Genomic DNA, 18,494 nt, shown 5'->3' with positions numbered 1-18,494 from the left:
TATGAAGCCTAAACCAACGATCAGTGGTGATGACATTGACTAATGTCACTGACTGGGAAAGGGTTAACATCAAGGGGCAATCAAGGAGTTAACTGTGTGCCTAATGTGTGATGTGTGCTGCTTTTACTAACAGATCTGGCTGCTCGACTCTGAGTTTATTTCAGGGAGAAGAAACAGCCAGATCGATCTTTGTGTATAGAGTTCTGTGAGTTTGTCAACACAGAACTCTGTGCTGTGATTGGCCGCAGCCGATCAGCAGGTGTACAACCATAATCATTGGCTGTACACTTCTGACAAACTCGTGCTTTGTCCAATCACAGTGTGGGTTAGCACGGGGCATGCACATGCGTCCCGCCAAAACAGGAAGTACCTGTACTTTGTGATGCCTTGCTGTGCCGTCCGCTTGCAGTATACCTCTGTGATCAGGTGGCAGATAGTTAAATCGCCAACAGTATGCAAGTGCTAACAGTTAACCAGTTTTCTGGAGCACCAATTGCTGAGCCACCTGAATTTGCAGAACTATTAAAGTATATGTGAACCCACACCTTGTAAAACAACCCATTCAGTTTAATAAAATTGAAATGAACTGCAAAACATTTGTGTATATATAAAAAAAAATAATGTAGATGTAGCACCCTCCTAGATAGGTGCTAGGCAGGGGAGTAGCAGGTAAAGCATAGTCTGCTCCATCTGCTTATCAAGGGAGCCTGATCAGTAGTCAGGCCTGTTACATGTGTCCATGTGTGATTCATCTGGTCTGGGGGAAGTGTCCCCACTGTATCCAATAGGGAAGCCTGTTGGACAGTGGAGGAAGCCCAGCCAGTGGCACACAGGCTTTTGTAACTATCCCAGTGGGTTGGCACAAACAGTGGTGCATCCTGGGATATGTTATAAAAGCCAAGGACACATGTGACAGGGGGTCTTTGGGCAGGAAGCCAAGTCCCAGGAGGAGGGTGTGGTGTTGAGCCAGGAGGTCCAGGATGCTGACAAGTGGAGTTTGAGGCAGAAGCAACCTTGGGAAAAACAGTGTCCGTGAGTAACGGGAAGCTTGCCAGGGGTCTTCCCAGGAAGGGGACAGCTCCAGTGGAGAGTCAGTGGACAGGTGTTAGCACACACAGCAAGTGAGAAAGGGGGTGCCAAGCTAGGACCCTGAAGAGTAACTTAAACGGGATCATACTTTCTATCTTCACTTCCGTGGCAAGGTGAAGCAGCGGCCTTGCCGCACACTGCAGCTAGTTGTCCTCAGAATTGTGCATAGTTCATAGTTGGAGTATCCCACTCATCCCTTCTCCCATTCCAGTTCTAAATAAAATACAAAAAAAACCCCAACATCCCCTGGATTGATTATTGACTGAGCCAAGGACTTTAAATGCTGTTTGTCTGCTATCAGTTGCTAAAAGTAACCCAGGGGAATCCAGAAAGTGCAATTCTCAGCAGTCCTCTATTGGGCAGTGCTACATAGAGTATAGACTTTTTTTTCTTTTTTTATAAGTGATCACACTCCCTCTGCTCTCTGCATGAGTTGGGGGTGGAGACTGTTGGAAGTGCAACAGCATGTACTATGCACTCTGAAATATAGATGGCGCTGTAATATGCTAGCATCTGTGTGTTTATACTGTATATGCTTGTATATTCTGCACAGGAAGTTTTTTTTTTCTCTCTCTGCTCTCTCCCGTATTGCTGTTCTCACACATGTATGCTGTTCTCCTATGCAAGTAAAGCTGAATTATACATTCCTCTGAATCTCAGTACCACATCTTATTACATAATCTATAGAGACTGTATGGGGGCGGTGTCAACAGGAAGCAAAGAAAGCAGTCAATGATCTTCCCAGTGAAGAACTGGTCAGGGGGGCGTGTCAGCACAAGTGTTGGCCACTGGAGGACAGGAAGGCTGTGCTCCTAGCATAGCAAGAAAACTGACCATGCTGGGATGGATTTGATCTCTGCATGGTGTGGTCAGTTTGCAATAGGAAAGCAGAGGACTGGCAATGTCACCAGGGATTTCACACAAAGGAAGAAATGCAAACAGAACAGGATACTTTGTAACACAAATACATGGTACAGCAGACACATATCAGGAATATGAAATGTTGGCGAAACATATTCTTTAACCACTTTAAGACCGGAAGATTTTACCCCCTTCCTGACCAGGCCCTATTTTGCAATTCGGCACTGTGTTACTTTAACGGACAATTGCGCGGTCGTGCGATGCTGTATCAAAACAAAATTTAGGGCCTTTTTTCCCACAAATAGAGCTTTCTTTTGGTGGTATTTGATCACCTGTGCAATTTTTAATATTTGCGCTATAAACAAAAAAAGAGCGACAATTTTGAAAAAAAATATATATATATTCCCAAAAAAATTTAAAAATCTAAATTTTTTAACATTTTAGGCTAATTTGTTTTTGGCTACATATTTTTGGTAAAAAAAAATCACCATAAGCGTATTTTGATTGGTTTGCGCAAAAGTTATCGCGTTTACTAACTACGGGAAAGATTTATGTAATTTTTATTGTTTTTGTTTTTTTTTACTAGTAATGGCGGCGATCTGCTATTTTTAGCGGGACTGCGACATTGCGGCGGACAGATCAGGCCCATAATATTTTTGACACTTTTGGGGGTACCAGTGACATTACTAAAGTAATCAGTGCTATAAATAAAGTATGCACTGTTACTGTAATAATGACACTGGTAGGGAAGGGGTTACCCATGTGGGGATCAAAGGGTTAAATGTATGCCTCATGCTTACTGATGTGTATGATGGGAGGGGGGTTCTATGACACAGACAGAGATTGCAGGTTCAGCTATGCTGAATCCTGTGATCTCTCCCTGTCTGTCACTGAGAAGATCCGCCTGCTTTGTTTACATAAGCAGGTGGGTCTTCTCACACTTTCCCTGATGATCGGGGGAGGGAGGTGGCGTTCACCGCCTCTCCTCCTCCGGGCCGACTCCTGCTGTGTCTAAACCCAGCGGGAGCAAGCCTCCGACAGCGCCCGCGCGCCGCTGAGACCACTAGGAGTCTACGTCACTGGACCCAGGGGAGTCGCACTGCCGCGGTAGGATTACTGTGAGCAGTCACCAAGTGGTTAAAGGGTAACTCCACTTTGGTGGGGGAAAAAATAGCAAATAAAGAAAAAAAAATAATATAGCGTATAAAATTGTGACACAAATCATATTGTAATTGAATTTTATTAAAAATTACCTTTCATGTTCAATCAGTAGCTGCTGTAATTTTCTGAAAATGCAATGCAATATGGCTACCTGGAGCTGTTCTGTACACAGAATGTATACTGACCACACCCCCAGAAACATCATTTCCTGCTTGTGTGATTGGCTCACCAATTTCCCAGAAGTTTGCACTAAGATACAAGTCAGATTTCTGGCATCCCCTGCAATAAAAATGTTATTTTTGGTGAGATACTCCCAATAGGAACACGTCTAAAGGGATGCAGGCCCAGTGGATTTCCTCACTAGTGCTCGGCAGCTGTACAGCTGATTAATAATTATGAAACCACTCCCATTAGACCCACTCAGCACAGAGGAACAAGGAGGGATTTCTTTAGAAAAATAAAAGGTAGGAATCTGCAACAAGGGTTGTTATAATCCTTGCAATGTACAGAGATCACCCAGAGGGGAATGTTTTTTCTCAACAAAAGATGAGTAACGCTTTAATGTGATGGGTAATAAAAAAGGTGAAAGGAAGTGAAGCCAAGCTAGACTCAAGATTTTCATATAACTTCAGCTGCCCATATCTCTGAATCTCTTCATAAATACAGTATGCAGTAAGCTCAGTAATTCTTCAGTAACCTGGGCTTCAGCCCAGAATTCACATTTTTTTTTTACAGTTTTGCTTTAATAATTATATTTATTATATTTTTTTTATCACATTTTGGCTTTGGTATAAGTAGTTTCTTTCTCCTCTTTCAGGAGCAGCAGCACTGACGGGAGCCGTCACCCACACTGTCTCCACTGCTGTTATCTGCTTCGAGCTGACCGGTCAGATATCGCACATCCTCCCCATGCTGTTCTCCGTCATCATGGCCAATGTGGTGGCGCAAAACCTCCAGCCCAGCCTATACGATTCCATCATCCAGACAAAGCGGCTGCCGTACCTGCCGGATCTGTCCGGCTGCTCCGTAAGGTGAGCTGCAAGGTGCTGTGTTGTTGGTGCCTGTTGTACTTCTGTTAGTCTTGTGATCCAGGCGCCTCCACCAGAGGTCAGCCTGGTGACCTCACCTTTTTCCAGCTACTGTTTAGCAATACAGTTTGGTCACTGACCCGCCCCCAGCCTGCGCTATCCAATAAATACGGCCATACTCCTTCATCCCCATTGCCACTACCACCAAGCCATAGATTCATATTTTTACTCATTCTGTGGAGGTTCTGTGCTGGCACCTTCCTCCCCAAATTTCATACTTACTAACCTCTTCAGTCCTGGAAGGTTCACCCCCATACCCCCCCCCCCCCGACTAGGCCATTTTTTAAGATACAGCACTGTGTTACTTTAAATGACAATTGCGCAGTCGTGCGATGCTGTACCCAAATAAAGTTAATGTCCTTTTTTTTCCCACAAATAGAGATTTCTGTTGGTGATATTTGATCACCTGTGTGGTTTTTAGTTTTTGCACTATAAACAAAAAAATACCGTCATTGGCCCCGGCTGTGTCCAATCACAGTGGGAGTGGGTCGTCAGCAGCGCGTGCGGGCGCCCCAGACCCAGTGCACATAATCACAATATAGGGAGAGTTAATGTTAGGGCTCACACAGGGTTAGTATTAGGGTTATAGGGAGTGTTAGGGTTACAGGGAGAGATAGTGTTAGTGTTACAGGCAGTGTTGGTGTTAGAGTTACAGGGAGCCTTAGTGTTAGGGTTGCAGGGATGGTTAGTGTTATGGTTACATGGAGAACTAGTGTTCGGGTTGCAGGGAGGGTTAGTGTTAGGGTTACAGGGAGTGTTAGTGTTATGGTTACAGATGGGTTTGTGTTAGGGTTGCAGGGATGGTTAGTGTTATGGTAACAGGGAGGAATAGTGTTAGGGCTGCAGGGAAGGTTAGTGTTAGGGTTACATGGGGGGGGGGGGGGTCAGTGTTATGGTTACAGGGAGGAATAGTGTTAGGGTTACAGGGAGGGTCAGTGTCCGGGTTGCAGTGTTATGATTACAGGCAGGGTCAATATTAATATTATAGATAGGGTTAGTGTCAGGGTTACAAGGAGGGTTAGCTTTAGGTTTACAGGGAGAGTTATTGTGTTGGGAAGGTTACTGTTAGGTTTACTAGGAAGGTTAGTGTATGGCAGGGATATGCAAACTGTGGCTCTCCAGCTACTGCAAAACTACAAGTCCCATCATGCCTCTGCCTCTGCCTCTGGGTGTCATGCTTGTGGCTGTCAGAGTCTTCCTATGCCTCATGGGACTTGTAGTTCTGCAACATTTGGAGGGCCACAGTTTGCATATCCCTGGTGTATGGGATACAGGGCATAAGTTAGTGTTAGGATTACAGGAAAGGTTTGCATTCTCCATATACTTTGGATTATGTCCACTTCAGGTATTAAGCACAGGACCACCAACATCTTCTTTTAGGTGATGTTGGCATTGTACACTAATTTTAAATATTGGCTGGAGCCGCTTATATGAAGAGAATTATTATTTTTATAGCCTGGGGAAATAACTAACAGTTTGCATATACAACAAGCAAAGCAAAAGTCAAACATAGAGTGGGTGGAAGTGAAGGTAACAGGTGACAGTGCGGTACGTAGGCTCTTCCATCCGCTCTGTAGTATTTCTATCATTGGGTGCAGCATGGACAGCTTCAAATGAGCGCCGTGCACTCTGACAACACTCAGATGATGGGCTTATGATGAAAGCAGGGCTCTCGTTCCTGGAAAGTTGTTATGAAGAACTTGGGCTCTGTGGGACCCTCATCCTCTAATTAGATGTGTCCCCGGTGCTCTTCAGCCTGCAGGAATTGTCTCATCTGTCTATAAGTAGAGGGAATGGATTTCCAAGTAGTGTCATTGTGGAGTATGGACGTGTAAGATGTTTAAAGGGAAATATCTCTCTAAAGCCAGCTATATAATAATAGAAATGTGTTCAAAATGTTTGTTTTAAGAACATTCCTTTGATTTTCTAATCATTAGTGGGATCAAAATGACATTCATTTTCAACTACAGTGATGAGAAAATTTGAAGGAGCATAGAAATTCCTCTGGAATGAACGTATTTCTAACAGTGTGTGCCGTTTTGTTCCATAAAGTCCATTAGTTCCAAGACTGAAAGTTTGCAAACAAAATTTTGAACTACTTTTGAATGACATTTACGACAAGCTGCCGAATGTACTGAGAATTTTCGTAAAATCTTTTGTACAAATTTTTGTTTGAATTTCCCTAAATATTTTTCGTTGGAAAATCTACTACTGTATACTCAGCTTAAGAATACTTGCTAGTGGTCCCTGTATGAGGAGCTCAAAGTGATGAGGATGGCTGTCTGAGCACCCCTGGAAGTTGAGACAAGGACTGCTAGGGCAAAGGAAGGTTGCAGGTGCCAAGAAGCTAAAACTGCGGATTTGAACTTGAGAGCGCTGGTGTCTGGTAAGCAGAAGCGCAGCTATGAGAGCACCCCAACTTCACCCAGAGCATTAGAGAGCAGAGCCTAGTTACAAGCTCGGTATCAGTTTGGCAGAAAGGCAACAAGTCAAGAGCAGGATCAAGGTCAGAGATGAGCAGAGGTTGGCAGTGTGCAGGCAATAAGGTTCAGAATTGAAAAACCTTGGTCAAGAGTCCAGACCGAACACAGGTAGGCAGCAGACATAAACAAGGTAGGGGTAATCCAGAGGTAGGTCAGACAGAAACCAGGCCAACACTGGAGTCAGTAATAAAGCAAATCTCCTGCGCTCGAGTTGAGTATGACGGAGGAAAAAGGGATACTTCAGACACAAATAGGAAGAAGCCTGTGGTCTTGCTGCCCCCTCAGGATCAAGGGTATCCAGAAAAAACTGGGAAAAAAGACAAAAGAAAAAGGGGCGCACCGACCTAGTGCATCACCACTGGAAGCATTTATTAAAATATTAAAAAGTATACAGTATACTCACAAGACAGGTGTGATAATACACACATCAATATTGCACATGGGCTGGTCTGACGCGTTTCAGGGGCGAACCCCCTTCCTCAGAGCCAGAAAAATTGCTGCTGGCCAGTGTCAGCCCAGCCATAGCAGCCCCATGTGACACACTGCATGCCATTCAGCTTTGCGTGGGACTTTGGCTACCTTGGAGAGATTTTATGTGCAATATTGATGTGTGTATTATCACACCTGTCTTGTGAGTATACTGTATACTTTTTAATATTTTAATAAATGCTTCAAGTAGTGATGCACTAGGTCGGTGCGCCCCTTTTTCTTTTGTCTTTTTTCCCAACATTGGAGTCAAGCAGGATTCAGGATCAAAGATAGCAGAGATACAAGCGGAAAGACCATCCAGCAATGAACCCATGCAGGGCCCAGGTCACTAGGCCACTAGGCACCAGTATGTGGCGGACATGCCTGTGCGTCGTGTGTGTGTTCCTGTGCGTGTGCGCATTCCTGCAAACTTAAGCCCCGTACACACGATAAGAAAATCTGAAGGGAAAATTCGTCCGACGACCGATCTGCCGATTTTCGTATTGTTAGTATGGTGCTTTCGACAGCCAACTCCGACTTTTCGGCTGCCAAAATCCTGATGTGCAGGCTATAAAATTTTTGTCGTCCGTAATACAACGTCCGATTTTCGTCTCATTAGTACAGTTTTCGTCTGAAAAAAATCTTAAGAGCAAGACTAGGCATGCTCAGAGACGAAAGAACACATACAAAGCAATCCAACACATGACATCACTTCTGAAGTAGAATTCTGTCGTACGGGAAAATTTGTATGAAAATAACCTCTTCACAAAAAACGGACGACAGATCGTTCGATAATCTGATCGTGTGTATGGGGCTTAAGTTAGGCTCCCATGCTCCCATGCGCATAAACATGAACATGACCTTTACAGTCGGTTCACACTGATCCGACTCGAAGTCGCCCCGACTTCGGGCGACTTCGGCGCGGCTTGCAACGACTTCACATAATGGAAGTCAATGCAAGTCGCCCCGACTTTGCAAAAAAAAGGTGCAGGAACCTTTTTCTAAGTCGGAGCGACTTGAGTCGCTCCGATTAGAACGGTTCCATTGCACAGCATGGACTGCTACTTGTCAGGCGACCAAGTCGTCTGACAAGTCGGATCAGTGTGAACCGGCACTTACAGCTGGCACAATAGCTCTGAAGCTGACTTGAAAACAATGATCTCTGATCTGCATACTTATTACCCTCTAAGCATAAATTCCCCATCCTCCCAGTACAAATCTGCCCCCTGCTGAAAAGGTTTGGTGGGGCTTTGTCAAGAAAACAAAACCATGTCACACAATGATGGGGCTTCACTTTCCTAGCTTTAAAAAGCTAACTTTAAAAAAATACAAACTAATATAAATTAGAAGCCAATTTTGGTAAATTCAAAATTTGGTATTTTTTCCAGAAAATCAAGCAAAATCATTGAAATTCAATACTCATCTCTACTTACTCAATTAGAATTTAGAATTCTGTTATTTTAAAGTTTGTTCATACTACTGTGCAAAAGTCCTAGGCAGGTGTGAAAAAATGATGCAAATGAAGAATACTTTCAGAAATAGAAGTGTTCGAAACCAATATTTGGCGGGACCACCCTTTGCCTTCAAACAGCATCAATTCTTCTAGGTACACTTGCACAGAGTTTATGAAGGAGCTCAGCAGGTAGGTTGTTTCAGACATCTTGGAGAACTACGCACAGATATTATGTGGATGGAGGTTGCCTAGAATCCTTCTGTCTCTTCATGTAATCCCAGACAGATACCATGATGTTGAGATTAGGGCTCTGTGGGAGCCAAACCATCACTTCCAGGACTTATTGTTCTTCTTTACACTGAAGATAGTTCCTAATAGACACGTGCAATTCCTTTCGGTCCGAATAAAAATTTGAACACATTTTTGGTTATTCGGAGATTCAGATGTATCTGAATCTCTAAAAATTAAATAGTAATGAATTTCGTTGAAATTCGTTAAATTTTGTTTAGTTTATTAGTTTTCTAACAAATTCCAAATTTTTGTAACAAAGTCCGATCAGTCGAAAAATGGTTGACCAATTAGAATTCTGTGTGAAGAATAACTGGTTGTTAAGCAGCGGGTCGGGAAGCCGGCCTCCATGTCCTTAACAACCGATGACTCATCAGCTGCCAGGGGAGTTCCCCACTGACAGCTGGAATGTAAACAAAAAAATGCCGGCAATAGGAGATTCCGAAACCCCCCTCAATCCATACCAGACTCACGCCAAAATAAAAAAAAAAAAGCGTGGACTTCCCCCTCCCCAAAATCCATACCAGACCCTTATCCAAGCATGCAGCTCAGGGACAACATATGCATAAGGGGTTTTGCCCCCCCAACCCAAAGCTACCCTTCCACGTCCTTAACAACCGATGACTCATCAGCTGCCAGCGGGCTTCCCCACTGACAGCTGAAATGTAAACAAAAAAATGCCAGCAATAGGAGATTCCGAAACCTCCCTCAATCCATACCAGACTCACGCCAAAATTTAAAAAAAAAAAAGCGTGGGCTCCCCCCCCCCCCCCAAAATCCATTCCAGACCCTTATCCAAGCATGCAGTTCGGGGACAACATATGCATAAGGTGTTTTGCCCCCCCCAACCCAAAGCTACCCCTCCATTTTGAAGGCATGTGGCCTAGTATGGTTCAGGAAGGGGGGTGCTCGCTCCCCCCTTTTCCTGGCCTGGGCTTATTGGAATCTGGAATCAACAAAGGGGCCCTCAGATCCAACCCCCCCCCCCTTTTTCCCATTCACCAAAAAAGTGAATAAAGACAATACACAAATTTATTTGACAATTCCTTAAAAAATAAAAAACAATGTCCCCCCATGTAGATCTATTGTCATTCACGCAACCCACCGCCACCACCGGACCTGAAAAAAGAAAGAACAACCTCCAGCCTTGATGAACGCTCCCTGCTGACTGCCTGCTTCTCTGTCAGACATTTCCTAAATAGCTTAGGGGTGGAGTCACTTGATGATGTCAGTCGATGACCTGGTCGGTGACGTCGGTGACGTCACAAGGGGTGGGGTCACCCTCTGATGTCATTAGGTGACTTTGCCCGTTAGTTATTTAAGAAATGTCAGATGGAGGAGCAGGCAGTCGGTGGGGTGGGAGGTTCTGTTTTTTTTTTTTCGGAACTGGCGGTGGCGGCGGGCGGCATGATTGATGATGGATCTTCATCGGGGGGCATTGTTTTTTTTTTTTTTTTTTCATAAAGGAATTGTCAAAAACGTGTGTATTGTCTTTATTCACTTTATTCACTTACACTTTTTTGGTGAATGGGTAGGGGTACTATGTACCCTATACTCATTCACATGGGGGGGATCTTAATCTTTCAGATTCCAATAAGCCCCCCACCTGCAGACCCGCACAACCACAGCCCAGGGTTGTGGGGAAGAGGCCCTTGTCCCCATCAACATGGGGACAAAGTGCTTTGGACCGGGGGGTGGGGCAGAGCTTGTCCCCCCCCCTGGTATGGGGGGGGCCTGGTATGAATTTGAGGGGGGACACCATGATGTTTCTTTTCAGAATTTTCTATTTCCAGCATTATTTTGTTTATATTTCAGCTGTCATTGGGGAAGCCCGCTGACAGCTGATAAGTCATCGGTTGTTAAGGACGCGGCAGCTGTCTTCCCGGCCGGCTGCCTAACAACCAGTTATTCTTCACACAGAATTCGAATTGATCGATTATTTTTCAACTGATCCGAATTAGAATCCTTCAGAAAATTTGGAATTTGTATAAAAATTAATATACCAAACAAAATTTTACAAAAACTAAACTAAATTAAACGATTTCCGCAACAAATCAACCAAACAGAATTAGTAACATAATGAATCCAATCAAGCCAAACAAATTTTTCTGTTCTGCACATGTCTAGTTCCTAATGACATTGGCTGTATGTTTGGGGTCGTTGTCCATCTGCAGAATAAAGTTGCCACCAATCACACGCCTCCCTCATGGTATGGCAGCTCTTTACATTTTTAAAGATCCTACTGGTGCAACCAAGCAAGGGCGTGTTCCTATGTGTTGTGTATAGGGCAGCCCATTAAATTCAGTCGGCTGCCCTACACATGACAAATGTAGAAAGTAAGTCCCTGACTCTTTTCCAAAAATGTGCCGCACTGAAAACATACACATTTGAAAAAGGAAGTGGAAGACTAATATCGCATGTCATTTTATTCTCCAGAGTCTTTGCTAAAAAAAATATATATAATGTTTGGGGGGTTCTAAGTAATTTTCTAGCAATAAATATTGATTTTACCTTGTAAACAACATGTTTCAGAAATAGGCTTGGTCCTTAATCGTTAACATTCCTGGTTTCACACTTATCCGTATTCCTGTTAGTTACAGGAAAACAGAGAGAAAGAGATAGTGGGAGAGAAGGGGGTCTAAACTGCCTAGCTTGACTGTTTCTGTCTCTGTAGTACTACAGGGATCATCAGAATCAACTATTTTGTTTTGCTAATTTATCCACCATTTTAGAAGGGTTTCCAGGTGATGCCACACTGACATTACCGATTGAACAGCCAAATCACAAATGTGTAATAAGACTAATTAGCTAACAATCCGTACTCAGGAGCAGTGTGCGTTTTATAGTCTCCGCAAGCAATTAGTGCGAGTAAAATGACTTATTACCATCTGATGGGACTGATTGATACACTGTGAATTTGTTTAACCATTTAAGGTGGGCCATACATGTATCGATTTTTTTTTAATCAATCTAGGAATGGGTGATCACAAGCAAGCAATTCATCATTAATTTAAACATTGTATGATACAACACATAAAATATCAGTTTAAAAATATGATTTATCATAAACTTTATTGCAAACGATCATTTAATCGATCTGTATTACAATTTGTTGTCTTACACACATGCAGATATTTGTTCAATTGATCTGAAAATGTATCTAGTGGAATGCCTGTTGTTTTTGATTCTTATTCTGTTTGAGCATGTAATGGGGACCAAATATGGTGAAGATTAAATGCATATGTAGCACCCTCTAGTGTGTGCTAGAAGTGAGTGTAAGAAAACCATAATCACTCACAATTAAACTGGTGAGTCTTAATTGGGTCTGGGTTTATTAGAGTTCAGGGCTGGATGACTCATCATGATGGCTCTCTGGTGCCTCTCCCTGGTCTAGAAGGTTGGAAAGTCATCTGGAGCTAGAGAGCGGGGTTTAGCAGGAGCTGCGTTACATATTTATGAGGCCTCAGCCAATCCCCAGTAATGGGCTGGCAGGAGCAAAGAAAGCCTCATAAATAGACATGGGCCATGCCAGCAGCAGTCAGGTAGAAGATGAAGATGCAGTGTTGAGGAGGCTGTCGGTGTTTCTTCAGACAAACCCTTTAGCCTGGGGGGTGGGGGGGGGGGGGTGGGTTGTCCTGCCTTGGGCTGGGGCTCGGGTACTGGAAGGATCCTGCCAAAAACACAAAGGGGGGGAGGCTTTCCTGGAGGCATGGAAGCAAGAGAGAGGACAGATTGAGTAGTCAACACTGTGGGGATGAACAAACGGGGGAGACTGCCACTTGTAGCAAGTCTCCCTGAAGACAGTGGTATGCTTAAAGCATAACCAGGGCTTTTTATCAGCAGGAACATGGGGGAATGAAGTTCTGGCACCTCCAGCACTGAATGTATGTAATTGCAAGGGGTGTGGGGTGTGTTGGAGGTTCTCTTGATGCTGGCTGCTTAGGGATCTATTGTCACTGGTAGGAATCTATTATAGTGTGAGGGCCTGTTGTTGCTGCTGGGGGATCTATTGTTGCTGGGGGGTCTTATGTTGTTGGTAGGGATCTCCTGTTGAGGCAGAGGTCTATTGTTGGCTGAACTATTGATACTGGTTGCTTGGAGAGCCGTTGTTGCTACTGGAGGGGGTCTAATGTTACTGGGTGGATCTTTTGTTCCTGGGTGAGGTATTTTAGTGTGTGCGGGAGGTGGGTAGGGGGTGGAACCAAGGGACAGTGCTCAAAGGTGGGTAGTGGGTGAAGATAAAGGGTGACTCAGAAGAGGGGGGGGTTCCTGCACCTATTCGCTGAGAAAAAAAGCCCTGGTATAACTAAAGGCAAATCTTTTTTTTTTAGTTGTGGATAGAGTGGAGAGGAATTAGAGCCTCTGTCAGGTTTTATTGCTGTCTGTGTCCCCATTAGAGAGATTCACCCTCTCGATTTGCCCTGTTCCCCATTATCATTGAAAGTAAAAGAAAACCCAGATTTTGGGTTGTCCCCAGAAAGGTAATAGAGGGGAAATCTTCCAATGGGGACACTCGTTCTAGTGACCTGGCGGTCCCCAAGAAATTCCCTTGATTTGCAGAGATTTCCTCTCACTTCCTGTTTGGCTATGCGACAGAAAGTGAAGGGAAATCTCCGTAATGGGACACAGATGGCGAAAAAAAAATCTGACAACAGGTATATCCCTCCCTTGCACTATCCAAAATGAAAAAAAAAGTTTTGCCGATAGTTACTTTAAGTCTCCAGCAGGGGAGGACGGGGCTGGGGGGCAAGGAGGCAATTTCCCCCCAGGTCGCTCTGATGCTCTGTATAAAGGCCGCACCGCTTCAGCTGTGGGAATTGCACGGCCGCACTTTCTCATTCTTAACATGTCAGTTCCTGGCCGGCCTGATTCTTTACTATGCAGGCAGGCCGAAACTCAGGAGAATACAGGGTGATGTCATGAGGGAGGGACTTATGCAGGGAGGGAGGGACTTATGCCCCCCCCTCAGCTATCCATTGGCTGGGGGGGGCAGAACCACTCCCACATGCCATGGGTATATGTAGAATTACACCCCAAAATACATTCGGCTGCTTCTCCTGAGTATGGGGATACCACATGTGTGAGACTTTTTGGCAGTCTAGCCACGTACAGGACCCCGAAAACCAATCACCACCTTCAGGTTTTCTAAGGCTTACTTCCTTGCCACCTATCACAGTTTTGGAGGCCCTGAAATGTCAAGATAGCACAAACCCCTGGAAGGCGGCAGGAGGGGGGGTCCCCTCCCGCTCCTTGTAATGACAGCCGATCGGCTTCTCAGCCCCATCGGTTGTCATTACAAGACAGCCGACCGTCGGCTATGGACGCCGGTACCGGGGTGATGCCTCTAGCTGCAGGCATCACTCCGGTACAGCACTTTCCCGAAATATCGGTAACCTCAGGATATATCGGGGAAAGTGCAGATCGGCCCTCAATATATCGGCTTTGCCGATAATCGGTCAATCCCTAGTTACTGTACTATTGACATTGGCAGGGAAGGAGTAAAATTAGGGGCAATCAAAGGGTTAACTGTGTGCCCTGGGAGTGATTACTAACTGTGGGGGGTGTGCTTTGGCTACGCAGGAACACAGTATCAGCACATTACCCTCTCACAGACCACTATTCTGCCTTTCTCCTGAGTGATCGGTAGGGTCCTTATGTACATCGCGTCCGTCGGACTCGCTGAATTGCTCCTGCTGTGATCAATAACAGCGGGTAGCCGGTGGCACGCATCCGCGCCCCAGACCTGGAGGTTTCAGATCGTGTACTAGGTACGTGATCTGGCACAGAAAGGCTGCCCTATCACAGCATATCTGTATGGGGCAGTCGCTAAGCGAGTAATACATATAAAAAATGGGTACTCACATTTCCCTGGTGCTTCCAGCGCACCAGGCTATAACAAGCAAAAACTCTAGTTAGCATCTCCATACAATTGCATTAGCCAGAAACTTCCCAGGGACTGCTGACGTTGGTGCCAGTTACCGTCACCGTCCTTGCCCCTCCCAAACGCGTGTCGACACAGGGTCACGTGCCTTCCTCAGGGTGATTCCGTTGGAAGTTTGTGGCTAATGCGACTGTACAGAGATACTAAATTTAGTTTTTGCTTGTTATAGCCTGGTGCGCTGGAAGCGCCAGGGAAATGTGAGTACCCATTTTTATATTTTTTAATATGTTTTAATAAAAGCCACCATTTTATGATATAAGCAATATTGGAGTTTCTCTTATTTATATGCATTCTGATGATACTGGCCCATTATAAGGCTATATAACTGAAGAAAGAGGATCCAGGAGATCTGGATTACATTGATTCAGCCCTGGAGAGGCTAATAAGCAATGTATGGCCAAACTTAGTTGTGAGGTCATTAAGGTGAGAATACACCTAAAGGGGGGGGGGGGGAACACGTTGTGGTGACACTTTGTTTAAATTGTAGAGCACCATTAGGAGCAGTTGGACTACGAAGCACACTTATGTGGATGGTGATTGGTTGGTGAGGTTACACTACGCAATAATTATTTGGACTGCACTTATGATCATTTTATATATATGCACTATAATTCCATGCAGTTTTGTTTGATAACATTGTGGATTGTTTTGTCATTTTGTGATTGGGGACACACTGTACACAATACTTAGAATCACGTTTATTATATACTTCATATGTTCTAAATAGCGCGGCACAAAAATATATTTGTTTGAAAGAGGGACTTGCTCCAAATCAGGGACAGTGGGAAGCTATGCATTTGCGACTGGGCCCTTGCATTCTGCCTCTGTGGGGGGCCAAGGTGGCAGGAAAGAAGCCAGCTGCAGAACATGTAAAAGGGTCCCCCTGCGGAACCGTAAGGCTTGGTTCACACTGCTGCTACTCCAAAGTCATATGACTTGCTTGTCATTTCCTTGCGACTTGCTTGTGATTTCCTTGCAACTTTTGTGACACTTGTTTGCGACTTTTTCTGATTTAACATTGCAGTCTATAGTATAAATAATAACCGCGCTAATAAACGAAAAACAAAGCTGCAGCTAAAATTGGGATAACACCTAGGAAAGAATAAACAAAGTAAAAGCTGCGCTATAAGTGACCAAATATATAAATAAATACATATATTCAACCAATATGTGAATGTGCACACTTAATAGTAAAGCAATAGAGGGACAAAACCAAATGAATATGTAAAAGTAAATGTACACACTAATAATGAAACAATAAAGTGACAAAAACACACAATAACACGAAATGATTGGTTCACACTATGGCGATCCAACTTCGGGGGCGACCTGTGAATTTGCGTGCACCGTGACTTCGGCGCGACTTGCACGGACTTTACATAATGGAAGTCAATGCAAGTCGCTCCGATGTCGCCCCGAAGTAGTACAGGAACTATTTTCTAAGTCGGAGCGACTTGAGTCGCTCCTATTAGAACGGTTTCCGTAGCACAGAATGGACCGCGACTTGTCAGGCTGAGAAGTCGCGGTAGTGTGAACCGGGACTTAGGGGAATGACAGTCCCAGAAACACTCGGTGTATAGAGTATATAGAAATACAAAATCCTCCACCACAGCAGTAAATTAAGGTTCTCCTCCACGGTGCATCTGTCAATAAGGCATGCCAGTGCGCTTACCAGATATTGGTATTAAATACACCAATCAACTCAATTTCAGATGGGTCCAGATGGAGGAGGCGGTGTGGATCAGGTATACCAGGGACCATCACTGGGTAGATGTTCCACCATATAACGCACTCAGACCATATATGTCATAAGCAGCATCCATCCAAGGGTTAACATACAGGGAATAAAAGAACCTCCATAGTGTAATATGTAAAAACAACACTTTAATGATAAAAGAAGAGGAACTCACATTCAGCAGATAAAATAGCGCTATATTCAAAGAAAAGCTGGCCAGATACACTATCGCCCGTCCTTCTGGGTTTTGCGTGGTGACGTCAGCACGCCGGTCCCGATGCGTTTCGTCACAGCTGACGTCTTTCTGGGGGTATTGCAGTCTATGTCATTCAAATCACACCAAAGTCACAGAAAAGTAGTGAAAGAACCTTTCTTTTTTTTATGCTGCGACTTGAGTCGCATTAATAAGACAAGCCCCATTGAAATGAATGTGTTTTGACTGCGATTTTATGTGTTGCAATATAATGTAGATATTCGCCAGCACACCAAGGATCTTCAATTATGTCCTGTCCAAACAGTTTTTTTAGGATCACATCACGAACAGTTTGGCTGCAGGTGGGGTACTTTGGGAAGAGAAGGGCCTGCAAGTATATTGGAGTTGGGGGTGCTGGTGTCATTGTAAGAGAAGTATGTGGTCATCATGTAGGAGCAGTTGGAGGGGGGCTGTAGGCAATTACAGTGAGTAGGGAGGCTGTTGCAGTGCATTGGTGAGAGCTAAGGGGGGGGGGGGCACTAAGAAGATGGTTAAGGCAACCTTAATATGGAAAGCTGGTGTGCCTGTAAAGTGGCTTTTACAAGTAAATAAAATACAAATATTTTAAATGTACAAAAATTCTTATGGGATTATTTTTTATTAAAATTATTGGTCTGGCAATGTGGTCTCTTTAAGGCATTAGGTAAAGGTGCGTTTGTATTTTAGCTTCTGCTAATTGACTTGTATGTTTTTTTGCAATGATGTCAAGTGCCATAAATCACATCACCCGCACAGTAGGTTGGTGCCAGAATAAAATCAACCAAGACTGATAGCTAGATAGTGACAGTCAGAAAGATTTTCCTTCATGCAAACACTCTATCCCTGTTTTTCTGTTTTTTTTCCCCCTACAGTAAATACAACATTTTTGTAGAAGACATCATGATGAGTGATATGTGCTATGTATCTTCCCACTGCACCTACAGAGACCTGCTGAATGTACTGAGGAGATGCACACACAAAACACTCCCTCTAGTGGAGTCACCAGGTAAAACAACAGGACAAATGTGCCCACAATTTAAGAAGGTTGAAGGGTCAGTCCACCCAAAAGTGATATTTACATGTTTGATATATTCTGGAGAGTTAAACCACCTACAGTTGTTTTTTCTACCCCTATGAAACAAGATCTCCTCTCCACATCTTTCAGGTCTGCACAATGCTTTGCCCAGTTTAAGGGCCTCCCACCATCCCTGCACTGAGTTTCTGACCACTATGAAGGGTTCCCCCACCATCCTTGCTCTGCGTTCCTGGATCTGCACTCCTTCTGTGCCCATTATGAGGGGCTCCCTTGATTTCTGTACTGAGTTCCCAGGTCTATACGTCTTCTGTGCCCATTATGAGGGTCTCCTACCATCCCTGTGCTGAGTTCCTGAGTCTAAACACCTCATGTGCCCATAATAAGGAGTTTCCACTACCTCTGTGCTAAGGGTCTGCACACCTGTTTTGCCCATTATGACGGTGTTCCACTATCCTTGTACTTAGTTCTTATGTCTGCACGTCTGCTGTGCCCATTGTAAGGGGCTCCCACCATTTCTGTGTTGAGTTCAGGGGTCTGCACATCTACTGTGCCCTTTATGAATGGTTCCCACCATCCCTGTGCTAGGTTCCTAGGTCTACACACCTTCTGAGCTCATTATGAGGGTTCTCCACCATCTCTGCTCTGAGGTCCTAGGTCTG

At 44.4% G+C, this 18,494-nt stretch overlaps 1 protein-coding gene across 2 annotated transcripts in view; it reads left to right on the top strand.

The window, feature by feature from the left end:
• The window catches only part of CLCN1 (chloride voltage-gated channel 1), a 302,592-nt gene that overhangs the window by 243,045 nt on the left and 41,053 nt on the right, over positions 1 to 18,494 (top strand). For both annotated transcript variants that reach the window (XM_082267331.1, XM_082267330.1), the window contains exons 15-16: positions 3,929 to 4,142; positions 17,672 to 17,805. In XM_082267331.1, the coding sequence (XP_082123457.1) occupies positions 3,929 to 4,142; positions 17,672 to 17,805 (348 nt within the window). The remainder of the gene's footprint in view (positions 1 to 3,928; positions 4,143 to 17,671; positions 17,806 to 18,494) is intronic.

Source organism: Pelophylax lessonae (genome assembly GCF_965119305.1).
Source record: "Pelophylax lessonae genome assembly, chromosome: 9".
In the NCBI taxonomy this organism is placed as follows: Eukaryota; Metazoa; Chordata; class Amphibia; order Anura; family Ranidae; genus Pelophylax; species Pelophylax lessonae.
Note: the sequence above shows the minus strand (reverse complement) of the source record. Positions and strands in the feature narration are given on the sequence as shown.